This window comes from Onychomys torridus, chromosome X (genome assembly GCF_903995425.1).
Source record: "Onychomys torridus chromosome X, mOncTor1.1, whole genome shotgun sequence".
Taxonomy (NCBI): Eukaryota; Metazoa; Chordata; class Mammalia; order Rodentia; family Cricetidae; genus Onychomys; species Onychomys torridus.
The window spans coordinates 87,362,086-87,379,547 of record NC_050466.1 but is presented as its reverse complement, the minus strand read 5'-3'; the positions used below and the strand labels follow the sequence as shown (position 1 = coordinate 87,379,547).

At 40.1% G+C, this 17,462-nt stretch overlaps 1 protein-coding gene across 1 annotated transcript in view; it reads left to right on the top strand.

Annotated features, from left to right (window-relative positions):
• The window catches only part of Ophn1 (oligophrenin 1), a 317,225-nt gene extending 301,197 nt beyond the window's left edge, over window positions 1–16,028 (top strand). Inside the window, exons 22-25 of the mRNA XM_036174204.1 lie at window positions 9,411–9,576; window positions 10,677–10,727; window positions 14,633–14,674; window positions 15,878–16,028. Coding sequence (XP_036030097.1) covers window positions 9,411–9,576; window positions 10,677–10,727; window positions 14,633–14,666 — 251 coding nt within the window. The 3' untranslated portion in view covers window positions 14,667–14,674; window positions 15,878–16,028. The remainder of the gene's footprint in view (window positions 1–9,410; window positions 9,577–10,676; window positions 10,728–14,632; window positions 14,675–15,877) is intronic.
• Window positions 16,029–17,462: the final 1,434 nt, after the last annotated feature.

Here is a 17,462-nt window from a genome sequence, read left to right as displayed (position 1 = left end):
TTTTTTTTTAACTCTTAAATCAGTTAGCAACAAGCCTATGTGGTATAGTTTCCCTTAAAGCCTCTGGCCTTCAGCCTTGGCAGAACTGGGATGGGTTGGGCCGTGGTAGAGGCCTGTAGCCAAATCTCTGGTATAGTTGCATCTTTAAACCTTCCCCACCTATCTCTTCACCTCTGCTTCCCACCCTAGTTTCGCTGATGTTTATGATAAATTCCTGGACACCAGAAGAGTTATCAGTTAATCAGTTGCTACACATAGTTCTCCCTCTGGGCTGAAGCTGATGATTAACCCCGTGTGCTAACAAGCAACCTGAATGGCAGGCTTGGGGAGAGAGTTGTCTCTTCTGCTTACCCACTCTACACCAAGCATTTGTTATTCTTTTTCACCTTTGTTGTTGAAGATGCTTTGTTGCTTCTGCTATTCTGAATGTGTCACTGTCCTAACCTCTCCCCATCTTTACCCTTTTCAGTGATCTAACATGTGAGTGCATTTCATTCTTCTCCACATTTTCCCTCAAAGCAATTAGATATAGCAGAAGCATGGTGCATGTTAAAGGGCTTACTTCCATGACAGTCAAGTAACTTTGCAATACCCACTATTGCTTCTTGATGGAATTTGATTCAGGACGCTTTTCTATCCAGACATGGACCTGTATGCTTTCTCTTGTTCATTGCATATTTTTTATTGCTGGTAAATGTGTGAGGTAGGTTTTACCCTACCTGTCTCAAAGAAAGAGTGACTCAGACATGAAACAAATTGCCCACAGTTCCTTTGGGCTATAATATGCAGAGATTTGCTGGAAACTAGATGTTTGGGATGCTTTATAACTCATTCAATTTTAAAGATTTACATTATGCATATGGATATTTGTCCGCATGTATGTATGTATCATGTGTGCACCTTGTGCCCATAGAAGCCAGAAACAAGTGTTGGGTCACCTGGAACTGAAGTTAGAGATGGCTATGAGCCACCATGTGAGTGCTGGAAATCAAATCTGATTCCTCCACAAGAGCAGCAAGTTCTTTTAAACACATAACCATCTCTCTAACTCCATAGTCTTTTTTTTCTACCTTAGCTGCTACCTTCTTTTCTGCCAGGCATTACTTTGGGGTATACAAAATTAGCATGTCTCCATTTGGCCATTTGATGTTGTTATCTTTTTAATTAATTTTCTAGGTTAGCATATAAACAAATGGATGGTTCATTATGGCATCTTCATGCATGTGTATTATACTGTGTTGCCATTTCTTGCTCTCTTTCACTATCCTCCCCTGTGCTTCCTCTAACTTGTTCCTTTCTGTCCCCTAGTTAGTCCTCCCTTCTACTTTCCTTCCTGTTATATGTATTACATTACTCTCTTTATTTCCTATCTCCCTTATGATTTCTTCCTCCACTCTTCCCACTTTCTATTTTTGTGGCTCTCCATGTAGGTACCCCCCCACATCCATTAAAATCTAGGATCTACATGTAAGAGAGAACATGTAGTGTTTCCTCAATGCTACTTTCTCTTATTGGGTCTGGCTTTACAAAATGCAAGTGTGTAGTTTCTACAAAAAGATTTAGGACGTTTGGGAGAATGAAGAGGAAAAAAGGCTATATGCCTTTTGCTTATATTTGTACATTTGTTCAGACATCAAACTAAGCAAAGAGAAAGACCAAAATGAAAAGCCATGATTCTGCCTTCCCATTGTTCATAGTGAGAATGGTCCATAGGCTATCAGTTCCATCCCAGTGTGAGCTATGTTCTTGGGTGATAGTGAGAGCATTCCAGTAAGAGCAGGGGTAGGAAGCCCTTTATTATGCTTGAGGCATAGATATTAAAGTAAGTAACATACCACACAGTGGAGCCCTATGACATGTGAGTTTAAGAGCCCTGATGAGATTCTTTCCTCTCTTTGGTGATACGCTCCTGGGCTTGGAGGAAGGATATTTGCAAGACCTTTTTCAGTCACACAGCCATCAATTCTTCACTGGGGTGACTAATGCTGTAAGTGGCATTTGTATCTGCTCTAAAAGTATTAGGAACAGACTTGCTCCTGCAGTAATGGGTGTTGCTGGCCATTATCCACATTTTCTTGTTTGGACTTATTATACTTATGCTTTAGTAATACTGTTCGCTTTTCATTCTCTGCCTTTCCTGGAGTCTAACTCCAAATTGTTCCATAAGGAAAATTAATGGCTAAGGGGAAAGGAAGGCTACATGGTGAGTATGGAGGAATGTCATAGAAAGCAAGAGATCATTCTAGAAGGCTGGGGGTGAGCTATAGGAAGAAACAATCTTCTCCCTGCTCTGTAGCCCAAGGTTGGGTATAGGTGGATATAAGGAAAGGTACAAGAAAGTTGCATAAAGTCGAAAACTGTTGCATCTCCATAAATGCACATGCTAAGACATTTGGTCACCATCATTTGACAGAGGTTGGGAAAAGTAGTAACAAAATGTTTTGGAGAGGGCAATAAGTTTATAGTGAAATCCATGTTTTGGACCAAGATTCAAAAGAAATTAAAATGATTGCAATGTGGTGGAGTACTCTAAGACTAGAGAGAATTTGTGGTTAAATCCCATCCTCCATTACTTCCCTCAATGTGTTTTAAATTTGACTCTGTCTCTCTTAGCTGTGGTATTTCAGGTAAATCATAACCTCTCTGAACCTCTCATTTGTAGAGGGGGTTCATAATTGTACCCATTGAATTGCTATGTGACAAGGAAGAATGGCATGTGTATACCTGACCCATTCCAACTACCCTATAAATGGAAGGAGTTGTTTAGCTTTGATAGCAGGCTGTTGTAATTAGGTCAGCTTTACTTTCTATTTCCCCACTGTGAGTAGTGTGGGATAGCACCTTCTTTACAGGCAAGTCAAGGGTGCGCGCACGTGTGTGTGTGTGTGTGTGTGTGTGTGTGTGTGTGTGTGTGTAGGTAGGTAGATGTGGCCTACAAAGCACCTAGTTATACAGTAGAGGCTCAAGAAGTGGCAGATTACAAGACAGAGACATCGCTTTTCTGTATTCTAGAGTATTGGAGAAACCTCAAATGTAAAATACGAGCAGAAGAAAACAGCTCAGAACTACATATTTCGTCTTTAGCCTGTCTATACAAGGTGATAAACACCCAGAAAGAAAAAAAAAAACATTGGGGAGGAAAAAGACAAAAAAAGTATCTTTAGCTCTTCTTAGTTCAATTCAAGTCTAGTGTGGTCTGTGGATCCTCTGATGGTCCTACTCAAGGGTATTCACTCATACCTCACTTCTTAGTGCACCCATGTTTGGCCCTTTAATGTGACTGCTGAGTCACAGTGCTCTCACTTATTTCCCATGACTATGACTTCTCATCCCAGTTTGGCTTTCAGACCCTAGGGAAACCACATCAGATCATTTGTATGCATTCCTTGTTGGACACAAATGCCCTCACAAAATTCCCAGTATACTGAATACTTACTTTAGGTTTCAGAATTCCCTTGAAGCTTGAGGGTATTATGCTTTTTGTGTCCTACAAAGCTCAATTGGAAGCCTAAAAAGGGAAAGCTTTCTTCACTGTCCTTCTAAAAGACTGAACTGCATTTTTCTTTACTCAATAAATATTTGTTGAATATCTGCTGGTTACACGCAGAGCAATTTACTTGGGTCTCTTGGGGATACAGAGATGAATCCCACCTGGATCTTGCTCTCAAGTTGATCCCATTCTAATAGGGGAGAAAGAGCCATGAAAACAAAGAGCCAAAGTACAAGATTCAAAGTACAAGACAACCAGTGCCTTACGAGCTAGAGAAAGGAACTCGGAGAATCTTAAGCTTCCTAAGAGACATGGCACTTAAGTGGATGCAAATTTGGGCATGTGGGAATAGAATAAAGAGTATCTTGGAAAGATGATTAACTCCAAGACATGCACACAGAACAATAAATAATGTTTGTCTGGATTGTAGCATATGTGAAGAAGAATGGTGGAAAGCTAGATCAGAAAGGACTGCTGAAGTCCAATGGAAGAGGGTAGTGAATGCCAACTTAAACATTTTGGGTATTGTCTGCAGGCAACAGGGAGCCATGAAATGGCTTCCATAGTATTTCCAAAGTAGCATACAAAAGTCAGCAGAGAGAGGTAAAGGTTTAGAGATTGATACCATCTGGTGATTCATCTGCAAAACAGTCCAATATTCATATTGTACTGGCAGAGAAACGAACTGCCGACTTACACAAGTTAGTTTTAGTACTAAGATGAGAGCCCAGGTTTCTTGACTTCTAGTTATATGACTTCTTTCCGTGCCTTCCCAATTTGACACTGTGGCTTAACTGTGACTGAGACAAATTAGAGGCAAGAAAGAAAACTCTTTACTGCTACTTCAAAGCATGACTTGTAATGAATCATCAAGTTGGAGTTGCATATAAAAAGGGCCTAATCAGACAAACAGTTAATGGTGCTTACTTTCCAGGCCCTAGTTAGATGTCCATTTGGATGTGGCTGTAAAGGTAATGAATGAGGGTGCTCTTTTGAGGATGCTGTCTGCTGTATTCATCAAGAGAAATGAGCCCTAGGATAGGCATGACTTCAGGTAGAAACATTTTCTGGCTCAAAAAGTGTAGTATCTTTCCTAGCAGACTCCCCGCTCCAGTAACCAGTAGAAGTGGGATATCACTGTCATCTCTGGTCATCTGTGACCTGCAATGAGGAAGCAGTGTTGTGTGGCTTATAACTTTACAGCTCACACTGCCTATCATCACATGTACCTGGGGAACACTGAAATACTCTTGAGCAAGACCTACTCCAGTCAAACTAGGAATGTTGAGGATGGGATCCAGGTACTGTATATTTAAAGGTCTTCACACATTCTAATGTGTAAGCTAGGGTTGAAATCCACTGCACCACTGCGAACTGAAATAACATAGGTTTCAGAAATCGCATGCACATGGATCTGTTAGTGTAGTGTCTTCCTCAATAGTAGAAAAGGTGTACCATCTGTGCAGAATGATGGCCAGTCTTAACTATGAAAACTGTGTAAAAAGCATTAAGCGCAGTGTTACAATACTTGGAACAGAACTGGTGTTTGATAATGAAAGTAGCCAGAACTGGAACTGTGTTTGACCCCGGGATTAATCCCTATACTGCGAAATCAGTCAATACAAATAAATAGTAACTATTCAATTGTCTCACTTATCCAGAGGGCCTGATCCAGCTGGGGGCTCCACAGTTCATAATTCATGTGCTTCTATTCGTTTGGCTATTTGTCCCTGTGCTTTTTCCAATCTTGGGCTCAACAATTCACGCTCTTACAGTCCCTCCTCTTTCTCAACTATTAGACACCTGGAGCTCCACCTGGGGCCTGGCTGAGGATCTTGCATCCACTTCCATCAGTTATTGGATGAGAGTTCCAGGCTGTGGGACCGGGACCTGTCCTTAGTGCATGAGCTGGCTGTTTGGAACCTTGGGCTTACACAGGGACACTTTACTCAGCCTGGAAGGAGGGGACTGGTCCTGCCTGTACTGAACCTACCAGGTTTAAATGAATCCCCAGGGGAGTCTTGGCCCTGGAGGAGATGGGAATGGAGGGGAGGGGATGGGAGAAGGTTGGGGTGGGGGCGGGAGTGGGGAGGACAGGGGAACCCATGGCTGATATGTAAAATTATAACACAAATATAATAATAATAATAATAATAATAATAATAAAAACAAATAAATAGTAACGATTTTTTACTTACATTTTTTACTGTTATCATTTGCAATTTTATATTACTACTACTAATAACAACATAGCAGACCCTGGGGGGAAAAAGTGAATATGAAAACAGAAGATATGAATTTCAATCATTACTCTATCACAATCTAAGCATACGCATAATGGGGAAGTGGACTTACCATTCTGATCCTCAGTTTCCTTCTCTGTAAAATAGAAATGGCATGAAGGCTCTATTCTTTCCTTCTCAGCTTAGTATGAACATCTTCTGGGAGAATGTTCTAAACAGTATCAATTTGTTAGGGAAAAAAATCAATTATTATTACTTTGATTATTTTTTTTCTCATACAATTGTACAAAATCACCCTGTCCATATATGTAAGATAGAGCCAAGATGTAGAAATAGAAATTCTATCCGTAAACAGGAATAATGTTTTATTCATTCCTCTACTAGTGTACTACTTATACTGTACTGTCAGAATCCTACCTTTTCCCCTGAGATTTCTCAGTGGATGATTTATTTTAATATGTAGCTCAGATTTGAACTGGGTCTTGTAAAACATAATTATGATATTTTTATTATTTTTTTGCAAAGTTCATACTTGCATACAATATTTTTATAATATTTACCCCCTCCTTCCCATAACTCCTCCCAGATCCCTCCATCCTCTCACTCCTTTCAAATTTGTTTTCTCTTTTTTGTTTTTATAAAACCTACTGAGTCTGCTTTGTGTGACCCACATACTCCTGAGTATGGGAGTCATCCACTAGAATGTGTTTGCTCTACCAAGAGCCATAGTGCAACGAAAACTGATTCTCTCTTCCCTAGCAGCTCTCAGATGTCAGTAGCTCCTCACCTAGGTGTGGGCTTACATGCCCCTCCAATCTCCATTCTAGAATGTTGACTAACTTGATCCTATGCAGGTCTTGTGTACAAAACCACAGCTGCTGTGGCCTTATGACTGAAAGAGTCTTGTAATGTCCAGTAGACACTGAATTGCTCTTATAATATTTCCAGTCTTTCTTCTGCAATGATCCCTGAGCATTGGGAAGAAGAAAGGTAAAACCACTGGCACCTATTCTCTGCACTTTGACTAGTTGTAAGTTTCCATGTTAAATGTTATCCATTGAACAAATAAACTGCTCTGACAATATCTGAAAACTACATTAATCTGTGTATATAGAGAAACAGATTAAAGAGCAGTTTAATTCTATGTCTATTTAACAAAGTGATAGTAGGAGGTTTTACCCCTTGACCTAGTGAACTTCGCAACTATGGATTTGAGACCATACTTACAGTACTAGGCATGTTCTTCCTCCTGTCGAGACCCTAAATCCAATCAGAAAGTAGTTGGTTATCCCTATAACATTCATGCCATTATTTCACCTATGAGCATATCTTTTCAGACCAGTTATCTTAACATATAGGATTCACAACTAGGTATGACTGCTGGTAACTCCACTCCCCTAGCAGTACTATGAAAGCTAACCATCAGAGAGAAGGCTTCCTGGTCAAGTACTAACTTGATTTCTCCACATTCTGTGTCCAAAGTATGTGGTATCTTCAGCAATAGGGTCTTACCATCGTGTTTTGGAGGGCAGCCAAGAGCAATTACAATAGACTATATTGTTCTGGGATCTCAAAGATGCTTCTGACCAAGAAATTGAGGGGAGATATCTCAAATATGGCACCAGGCTTTTTATTTGGTAACCTATGGTTCCCTGTGTATGGTTACTCCAATTAAATTATTTTATGTATTTAGGAATCATATAAAATGATAGACCTCCATATGGCCTTTTCAAACATCCTTAGTGTTGTATTTCCCTATTCCTACCCACTCTTAAGAATGGATATAGTGCTTATGATGTGAGCTCAGGAGTCCATAGAAGGAAAGAAGCAAAATGGTCTAATGCTTACTTACCCCTGCTTGTTTTGGACACTATGTCATCTAACTTAATACTTATAGTCATCTTGTGAAATGACATTGTTATAAACCCTTCTCCCAAATGAGAAAATGGTAAAGATTAAATCCCTGTCCAGGTTCTCACTGCTTGGAAGTAGCAGAATAAAGCCACACATCCAGGTCTTTACAATTCTAGACCCTCTGTACTTTCTCCTGTAGCATACTACATGACCTAAAATTAACACTTGCTTTGATGGGGTGGTGAAGAGACCAGTTTGATAGAGTGGACTTGGTAGACAATGTCCAGTGGTTATTCCTGTGACAATGATTTGGAGCTAACTTAAAGGAGATCTTGAACTTATGTTGAAGAGTTTGAACTTTATCCTTTGCATTTTAGAGCTAGTAAGAAGGTCTTGAAGAAAAATAAAACTGTGTAAACTTAAGTAAATCCTCTAGCAAGCAGTATTATACAGATGGAATTTAATGTTTTTACTTTAAACATCTTGAAGAAAGATCTCTTAGCATTAAGAAACTATCAAGATCTGATGTACTTGTATTGTTACACATATGGCTATATTAATATTGTATTCATTGAGACACGAATATTTTTTGTGTGGAGTTTTGTTTCCTTTATTTGTTGAGACAGAATCTCACACTGTAGCTTAGGCTGGCCCAGAACTCACTATGTAGACCAAGGTGGCCTTGGACTAATGTCAATCCTGCTGCTTTAGACTCCCCAGAGCTGGAATTACAGATGTGAGCTATCATGCCCAGCTTTATGGATTCATTTTTACTTTATTTCATATACATATTTTGTCTTGACCTTGTCCAAATTCTTGTCAGTTTATATGTGATATCTATTGGTTAATTGCTTGTAAGAATAATTGTTTGTTTAGCCTTTGTAGTAGTGTCTGATGTTTTGTGATTAGAATATGTTTTGTATCAATTGATTTTTTCTTATTTTTTATCTTGGATGAATTTCTTTGAGCTTTTTTTCAAAGTAGAAATACTGGATAAACAAAACAAGTATGAATACCTATGCATGATTTTGTGTTTCATCCAGATTGTTCCAGAATGCTTGATAGGTATCTAGATAGAATAAGTTCAGTTTATCATGCCACCATCAGTATGTGAGTCCATCTGTTTTGCCATAATCTTGCCAGTACTGTTTCATAAAAATATATGTTTATTTATTATGATTAACCTGTAAGCCAGAGTAGGAAGGTGAGTTAGGAGAGTACTTTAGTACTGAAAAGGACCTTTTGAGTACAGCTGCCCACAGAGTCCAGCAGAGAATGTTGGATCACCTGGATCTGGAGTTACAGGTTCTTATAAGCCTCCTGATATAGGTGCTGGAAACCCAACTTGGGTCCTTTGCAAGAGCAGTAAGTGCTTTCAGTTGCTAAGCCATTTCTCCAATCTCAAGATCTGAATTTTAGTGGTTATGAATTTATGAAATTCAAGTTTCTCATCAATCATCTACTATGAGGCATCAGTCACCTACTATGTGACTGGCACTGTAGTAAACATACTAGTTCCTAACTTAATGCCTTCAATTTCTGTAAACTGGTGTGTTGCTACTCTGAATTATAAAGCCAAGGAAATGTAGAATTAGGAAACATAACAAATGTAAGGTACATGAAGTTGTACAGTCCAGGTTTAAATATAGGCTTTCTAAAGGACAGCAGCCAGAAGAATTTTCAAACAAAAAATAAAGAGTTGTTGTTAGCCAGGAAGAAATAGGGACCAGAGAACATGGCCCAGGCAACCCCAGGTTACCTACTGATGCTTAGTGTTCTATTTGGCTGACTATTCATGTCCTTGATGTTGTCTTCTCTTTTAGGAGATACTGACTGTTTCAGCAAAGTTCGGCCCCCAGGAGAAAAGCAAACAATCATCCGTCCTCCAGTGAGGCCCCCAGACCCTCCTTGTCGGGCCAGTACTTCACAAAAGCCAGAACCAAAGCCAGATAGTGTGCCTGGCAATGCAGGGGAAATTCCGTCATCTGTGTAAGTAACATTTTTCTCTCAACTTGACCTAAGGCCTGTGCTGGCCACTAAAGGTGCCTTCAGGGTCTCCATCTCTGGTTGCTAAGTGTATACAGCACACAACTCTGGAACATCAATCTCTTCATAATCTAGGAGACTATCCACTGTCATCCCTGTGTGAAGTATTCCATTCAACACCCAAAGCTGAGCTATTTCACTAGAGATGAAGACTTTTTCAAAGTCTTATATAAGGACTCATTCTTTTTCTTAGCTGCCCTGATGTCTGTAAAGTAGAAAAATTACTTTCAGTTTTTTGCTCTAGAAATCTTTTCTTTATCTTGTGTTATTGCTACTGGTTTTAAAGTAATTTAATGAGCACATTTTTTGTCATTGTACTTGTGCTTGGGGCTTCCTTCTTTCCTTCTTTCCTTCTTTCCTTCTTTCCTTCTTTCCTTCTTTCCTTCTTTCCTTCCTTCCTCCCTCCCTCCCTCCCTCCCTCTCTCCCTCCCTCCCTCTCTCCCTCCCTTCCTTGCTTTCTTTCTGCAAGAAAAGTGTACTTTTAAAAAAATCTTCCAAAATGACTCAGGTCCCCTAAAGATCTTCTCCCAGTACAGGAGCTGAGCTGACATCCAGTAAGTAGGCCCTCTGGCAGTAAGCTGGGGAGCCAGGGGAAAAGCAGAGCTAAGGAACCAGCTTTGCTTGACTCTCCTCAGACTCGCTTCCTGGACCTTTCTTAGCATATTGCCCCTGGATCCTCCTTTTTCTTGTGTCTTTTACTCCCCGTAATTGTAAAATTCGGGAAAGAACAAAGCTGCCACAACTTCAGCTGATTAGCAAAGCAGATTTACAAAGTGCCCTAAACCACACTTTGAAACCAAAGATTGTTTTCACTTAGTTTTCAAAAGACAGGTCTGAGTGGACTTTGATCATTCTGGATCAGCAAAGTAGTGAAGGGTCTTATTTGTTGCCTTGGGGTGCGTATAGCTTCAGAACCATTTCTCATTCTGAGTTTTGCCCAGATCCTTGGTATTAGTTACCTGTATGGCATAGAGAGTCATGTCCTTTCCATTGGTCCTTGGTTTTCACATTTATTTTACTGTAGCTCTGGCTTCTATTTGCAGGGTGGCATCCAGGACCAGATTCTTTGAAACAGCATCCCGGAAAACTGGAAGGTAAGAGACGCAGGAGATGGAAGAGGAGGCAAAAGGCAGTTTTGAATAAATGCATCAAGTGTGTCTCAGTAGTTTCTGCTCTTCTCATCTCCTTTTCCGTTTCTCTGTAGTGTTTGTTCTCTCTCCACCTCTCTCCCTTCTCACTCTTGTCCTCTCCCACTTCTTTCTCCTGCAGTTATTGTAGAATGGCTTCTATTTCTCATCTGTGTCCTGTCTTTTTCTCTTACTTGGTCTTACGTGTGTCTCTGCCGTTCTCAGCTTCTTTCTGTCCCTTTTTGTGTTTCTCTGTCTGTGTTCTCTTTATGCCATTGTCCTTATTGTTTTTCTTAACTTGTGTCTCTGTTGTCTCTTTATTATTCATTTTTTCCATTTCTTTCTTCTCTTTCTCTTTCTCCCTCACAGACATATATATGCATGTACACTATTGTATGTACACCACATCTTGTCTTAGTTAGGGTTACTATTGCTGTGATGAAACACCATGACTAAAGCACCTTGAGAAGGAAGGGTTTATTTGGTTTATACTTCCATAGTCTATAACTGAAGGAAGTCAGGACAGGAACTCAAACAGGGCAGGAAGCTGGAAGCAGGAGCTGATGCAGAGGCCATGGAGAAGTACTGCTTACTGGCATGTTCCTCATGGATTGTTCATCCTGCTTTCTTATGGAACCCAGTGCCACCAGCCCAGGGATGGCACCACCCACAATATGCTGGGCCCTTTCCATCAATCACTAATTAAGAAAAGGTTCTACAGACTTGCCTATAGCCTGACCTTATGGAGGCATCTTCTCAGTTGTGGATCCCTCCTCTCAGATGACTATAGCTTGTGTCAAATTGATATAAAACTAGTCAGCACACATCCAAAGCTATATTGAAAAAAAAAAAAGAAACCTTACACCCAATGTTGCTCTTATTTTGCTTATTTAGACTTCATAGGATATAAGGTCAGCTGACAAATGTATGTAGAATATAGCATTCTATTGTCTATGGATTCAGAGTAAGTGTGGCTCCCATTTCAAAGATAAATAGTTGACTCAATGATTATCAAACTGACCATCCACATAAATCTCTTGAAAAACTGTAAAAAAAAAAAATCCCAGATTCTTGGCTTCTATTCTACACTCACTAAAATTGATCTTTTGAGTAGGGCCTGAGAATCCATTATTCCTTCCTTTTGTTGCCCCCCCTCTCATATTTCCTCTCTCCTTTTTTTCCTTCTGTTCATCCTTCCTTCCATTTGTTTTTAATTTTTTCAAATACTGCTACAAACTGTTCAAACCCTGGGAATTTGGGAACATTTGAAGGAATGGTTGCTTAGTCTTCAAGGTGTTTGCTGTGAGTTTGTACCATGTGGCTAATTTGAGATTTTCAAATTGTGCTTCCTAGCCAAGAACAAGAGTTAACTCTTCTAGGTGTTCAGTTAAAAGCAGAACAATGCACCTTTACCATCAATGGGGCCAGGGTAGGTTTGGCATCCTCTTACCAATACCATGAATCTAATTCACCAGGATGTGATTTCACATACAAGTTACCATAGTTAGCTTGGCAGCCACAGATAGCTCTGGGACCAGCCAAATTCTGTTTAGACAATAACTTCTCATTTAGTTTACTATAACAGATGAAAGTGAGGTCAAGTCCCTGATCCCTTTTACCAGAGACAAGAAAATGAAAAGGTTTTGGATTTGGATCTGGGTGCTAAGGTATTTGTACATCATGCTTGAAGCCTTGGGTTCCATGGATTGGGGCATGGTGAGGGGGAGAGAGAGAGGTTCTTAATAAGGTACCTCCTATGAGTAGCACTACTTCCTGGCATCCTTTATACATACCTAGGATAAATAAATCATTTGAGAAATAAACACCAGAGAAAATGAAGGAAATAAATAAAGATGCAGGCGTGTTGAAAAGAAAGCTTTTGGGAAGAGTTAATATGTGAGCTGGGGCTTGATAAAATAGAAATACTTAGGAACATTTTGGGGGTTGATCTGTTTCTTAGCATAGGCTGTCAAGGCATCAAGAGGGGAATATTGAAGAGGCATGAACAAAGTCTAGTAGAATTGTTAGTGCAAGCTAACTTTCAGTAGGAAAACTTGCTAAAATGAGGTTGAGGGTATCGAAAGATTGGTAGTATTGCCAGTGGGCTGGGATTTGTCAGCCAGTGGTCAGGGAAGACTTAGACCAACCACAACGCCAGAAGGCTTTCAGCCTATGCTATTCTATTCACTCTTTATCTAGGCTTCTAGAACTTAGACTTAATCCTGTTCTGTGTCCTAAGAATCACCTTGGAAGGAATGTAGGTAAGACTGAAGTACACCTGCCTTCAATATGCCATCTTGGCTACCGGTAGATTCTTCTTATTCAGAAGCTGCATAGAAATAATACTCCTCCACCTTGAATCCACCACTACTACTAGTGTATTTACATGCTGGCCACTTAGCAAGATGTTACTAGTCATGTGGCTTATATGACCTTAATATGGTCATGGTTGCCAACCTCTTCTATCATCTCAAATAAAAATAATGCTGAGCTGTTTAACCATTTTCTTGCCTCTTTTAGTTTTCCATTTGCATACTTGACTGTAGCCTGCCATTTTGATAGCATCTGTTCCTCATTTCCTTGCCCTCTTCAGCATTTAAAGAAACATTGTTAGAAATTTGTCAGGAAGAGAAGAGAGGAGAGAATATTTCATAAGATAATAAAACTTCAGAAGTGATTAGTGTCCAACTTTGTTTATAATGTGGGGGTGAAAAGAAGAAAGCTCAGCTGAACATAACACCAGGAAAATGGATTAGAGCCAGACTGCAAAGGTCTTGAATGACATATTAAGGTGTTTGCTCTTTGTATTGTAGTCTACTGGGGGCAGGTCATGGAAGATGTTCAAGTGGTGGTGCACATTCTGAGCTGGCTGAGTTGTAAAAAGATCACTTTGGTGGTAAAGATTGGAAGCAAGGAGACCAATTAGGAAACAAATCTTGCTGGCAAGAGTTGATGAAAGTCCTGATCTAAGGTGTTGCTGTGGGAATGGAATACAAGGACAGGTCTGAGATCAGTTCATTCAGACCCTGCTGACTTTTCCGATATGAGGCATTGTGGAAGTGCTGAGAGAGATAAGTATAGCTTAGGCAGTTTGGTAGATGGTACAACAATTAATCATAAAGAAACAGGTTTTGTGAGACATTTGCTGTGCTCAGTTTCAAACAGTCATTGTGAAGGTACTATGAAACATCCAGATAGAGATGCCCAGTGAGTAACTGGAAATTAAACTAATTGTCAGGGTGAGGCCTGTGCAGATTTAGTAATAGAACTGTTAGGTACAACCACTGTGTTATAGAACTCTAGTTTGGGGCATCACATATATACTATAATATGAATAGTGACACTTTGGAAGAAGATTCCCAATATTTGGTGGTAATTGAAACCATGAATAGGAATAAAATAATTTAGGCAACTTGTTATAAGTAGTTTCAAGAAATGAGGTAAAATAGAAGGCTATGGATATAGCTGTGGGAACCAGCTGGCCATATTGTTGAGGGACTTATTTTCTATGATTGTTTCTCTTCCCCCAGTTCTCAGCTGAGTAAGTAAGGCTAATTTAGGGCTGATCAACAGGCTGAGCAGAGATGGTTTGGTCTTTAGACAAAGGAGGATTTATCTCTCTCATGGTACTTCCCCTGTCGGCCAATTTCTCTATTATGTCTAGTACTCAAAAGATGTTTTAGCACCTGAAAGGTGGCTTTGTAGCTAGAATACTGGGTTCACTAAACCTTCCCAACCTAGGAGAATGGAACTAAATGCAGTAAAACATCTGAGCAGAACAATTTCCCACTGATAATCAAATGACCTTTTTGGCATTAGCCATTTTAGTCTTAATTTCAAGGGCTTCATTGACATCTTTCTTTTGTCCTCAGTTCTCAAGGAAAACTTCCTGGAGATGAGAGCTGAGGCCACAGGTATGTTGTTTCTTCCCTTCATTACAAAACATTGTTCAAATAAGCCCTTTTCATGACATCTAGAATTTTGAAGACTAGAATGCTACAAGTCCAGAGGGTGGGAATTTACTCCAGGCCTCAGTTCACTACCCTAAAATTACATATCCCTGAATCTTACTTCATTTGTGAGGTTTTGTATGATTTGACATTCTCTTTCTCCTTTGTTCCCTGTCTGCTACATTATTTTAAGATTGCTTTGCAAATGAATTCAGTAGAAATCCCAGGCTAGATATTTTGCCCAAGCACATTTCCTTTTCCAAGTCTTAATTTCTGTTTGTAAAATGAGATGATGGAACTTTCTGACTCTGCCATCCTTTGAGTCTAGAAAGAAACCAGAGACCTCCCTTTTGATATTATAACAAATACTAAAGTGTCTATAGTCATACCAAGCATCATACCAAGTCATCATTTCAGTTCTTCCCACCTGAATCATCATCTTTAGTCCTTTATGTTTATTTAGTGCATGGAACTTTCATATCCATGATCTCATTTGATCCACATCACATGCCAGAAATAAGGAGGATACTATGTGTTCTAACTCAACAAACAAAGGAACTTAAGTTCAGAGGGGATAAGTGACTCACTAAGGTCACAGGAGACTTGGGGGTCAGGGAAATGTCTTTCTCTGCGTAGGACTTTTGATTGCTTGGTTATCAGATCTCTGGCATGACATGAACCAATATGCACATTAATGAGGTCCAAGTATCTGGAGTTTGGCTTACCATGTGCTCCTTAGCCTTCTATTTTTTCCTGTCACTGCCAGTCCTGCATGGCCTAGAGATAGATAAGCCACTCTTTATCAGCCTTAGAAATGAAGGCCTGTTCAAAGAAAGTTTGGAGATACTGAAAGGACCATAAAGGCAGTGGCTAAGATGCGGCACTCTCAGAAGTTCTAGTATCAGGATCGTGCTTGCCGTGTAGATAGGGTTTTTGTTTTGTTTTGTTTTGGTTTTTGGTTTTTTTTTTTAGGGAATTGGAGGTGGGGTCAAAGGCACAGTCTCTAGTCCTAATTATAGCAGCCTTGAGCTTGTTGCTTGGGGTCTGAAGTACAAAGTCCCTTTTCCAGATCAGGTACCAGTTATAAGGTAAGTAACCAACTGCTCAATACCTGTTAAATATTCACCCAGGCCCACCTAATTTCATACCTTTTTCTTTCCATTTCAGGTTTGAAAGGACTTGGCCTTGAGGGACCTTTTCCAGGTTGTGAAAGGGTCCACTTCAAACCCTTGTGAGATATTTGGTGCTGAAGAGCAGTTTCTGGCCCTTGTGCCTTCAGTGTCTGGGAAGCTATAAAATAAGGAGCACATGTCTTAGACACGTGTTTGTTTCTCCTTTGTATTCTGTCTTCATCTCCCCAGAATGTCTGTTGTGAATAGCTCCTAGGATGCTGGATGGCTGGATTCTCTCAAGCTCCAAACTCTACTGAAGTGAATATACCCACTGACCTGAATTGAAGAGGGAAACCTAGTTTTCCACTCTTCTCTGAACTTACTGTTTCCTCAAAGGTCATTGGACTCTGAATGATGCAGGGGTAAAGCCTGATGTTAGGGGGTCTCACCCTGATCTAAAGGCCACTTGAGTTGGGGCCATTGTTTACCTTATTTGGAAGGGAGTAGGGATGTTAGCTGAATATTGGAAATTGTGTCATGTCTCTTTCTGAAGATATGGACACTGACTAGTACCAGATTGGCACCCTGGTACCATGACATGTTAATGCAATCCAGTGGGGCCAGACTGCATGAATGATTCCCACACAGTGGCCTTCCTCAGGACAGCCTTAGGAAGATAGCCTTTCTGCTTTTGCCTCCAGCTTCTGAGAACAAATCTGCTAAGCATGTTTTGCATGTCAAAGCCTAGGCCTGTCTGGATTTCCCTTTTTCCTACCTTCACCCAATAGCTTCCTTTTCAGCAATCAACAAATAAAACAGAAGATGTTTCTGTAAAAAAGGGTCAAATGTTAGGAAAAATTGTTAAGATTGACTGGGTCCAAAGAATTGCTGTTATTTCTTATTTGCTTCTAGCTTACATGCTTTTCTATTTCCTGAAAAGCAAGCAAGCAAACAAACAAACAAAGCTACAAACAAACAAAACCAGATCTTAGCCAAGGTGCTTGTGGATTCTGGAACTCTATGATGCCCCCAAGATGACATATACAATTCCATGACGGTAATGCCTTTTCTGAGCAGATGGTTCATAACATTCTACTGGGTTTCAGATGGTTCTGCAACCCAATAAAGGTTAAGAACCACAGCCCTTGAGATAAAAGACTCTTTACAGCCCATAAAGGGTTGGATTAGAAGGAACTTTCAAACGCATTTATACTAACAACAGCTTAGTTTACATGAAGAGCAAGTTAGTGACCACAAGAGGACAAGATCCCAGGTGTCTGAGCGCCTACATAAGGTTCTTTTTAGTACAGCACATTTATCTAGGAAGGGGCCTTGTAGGTGGTGGCTTTAATGGCTCTTTTGGGATGTATTGGCTTTTATCCTCTTTTTTGAGCCTCTCATATTTGCCAGCAAGTAGAAAATTTCAAGATATAAGCCGCTGGTCCTTTCATTACTGCTGGAGTCATTGAAAGTGCACTAAAGTAAAAGCCATGCAGGAAGTATGAAATCTGAGGACTAAACCTTTTTGAGCCCTGTTTTTTAGGGTGTTGGTGCTTCTGTTTCTGTGCAGATGCCTGGGCCACAGCCTCTGAGGCTTGTGGGGCTCTTATTGAGTTCTGGTCTTAGGGCTGGATCTTCTC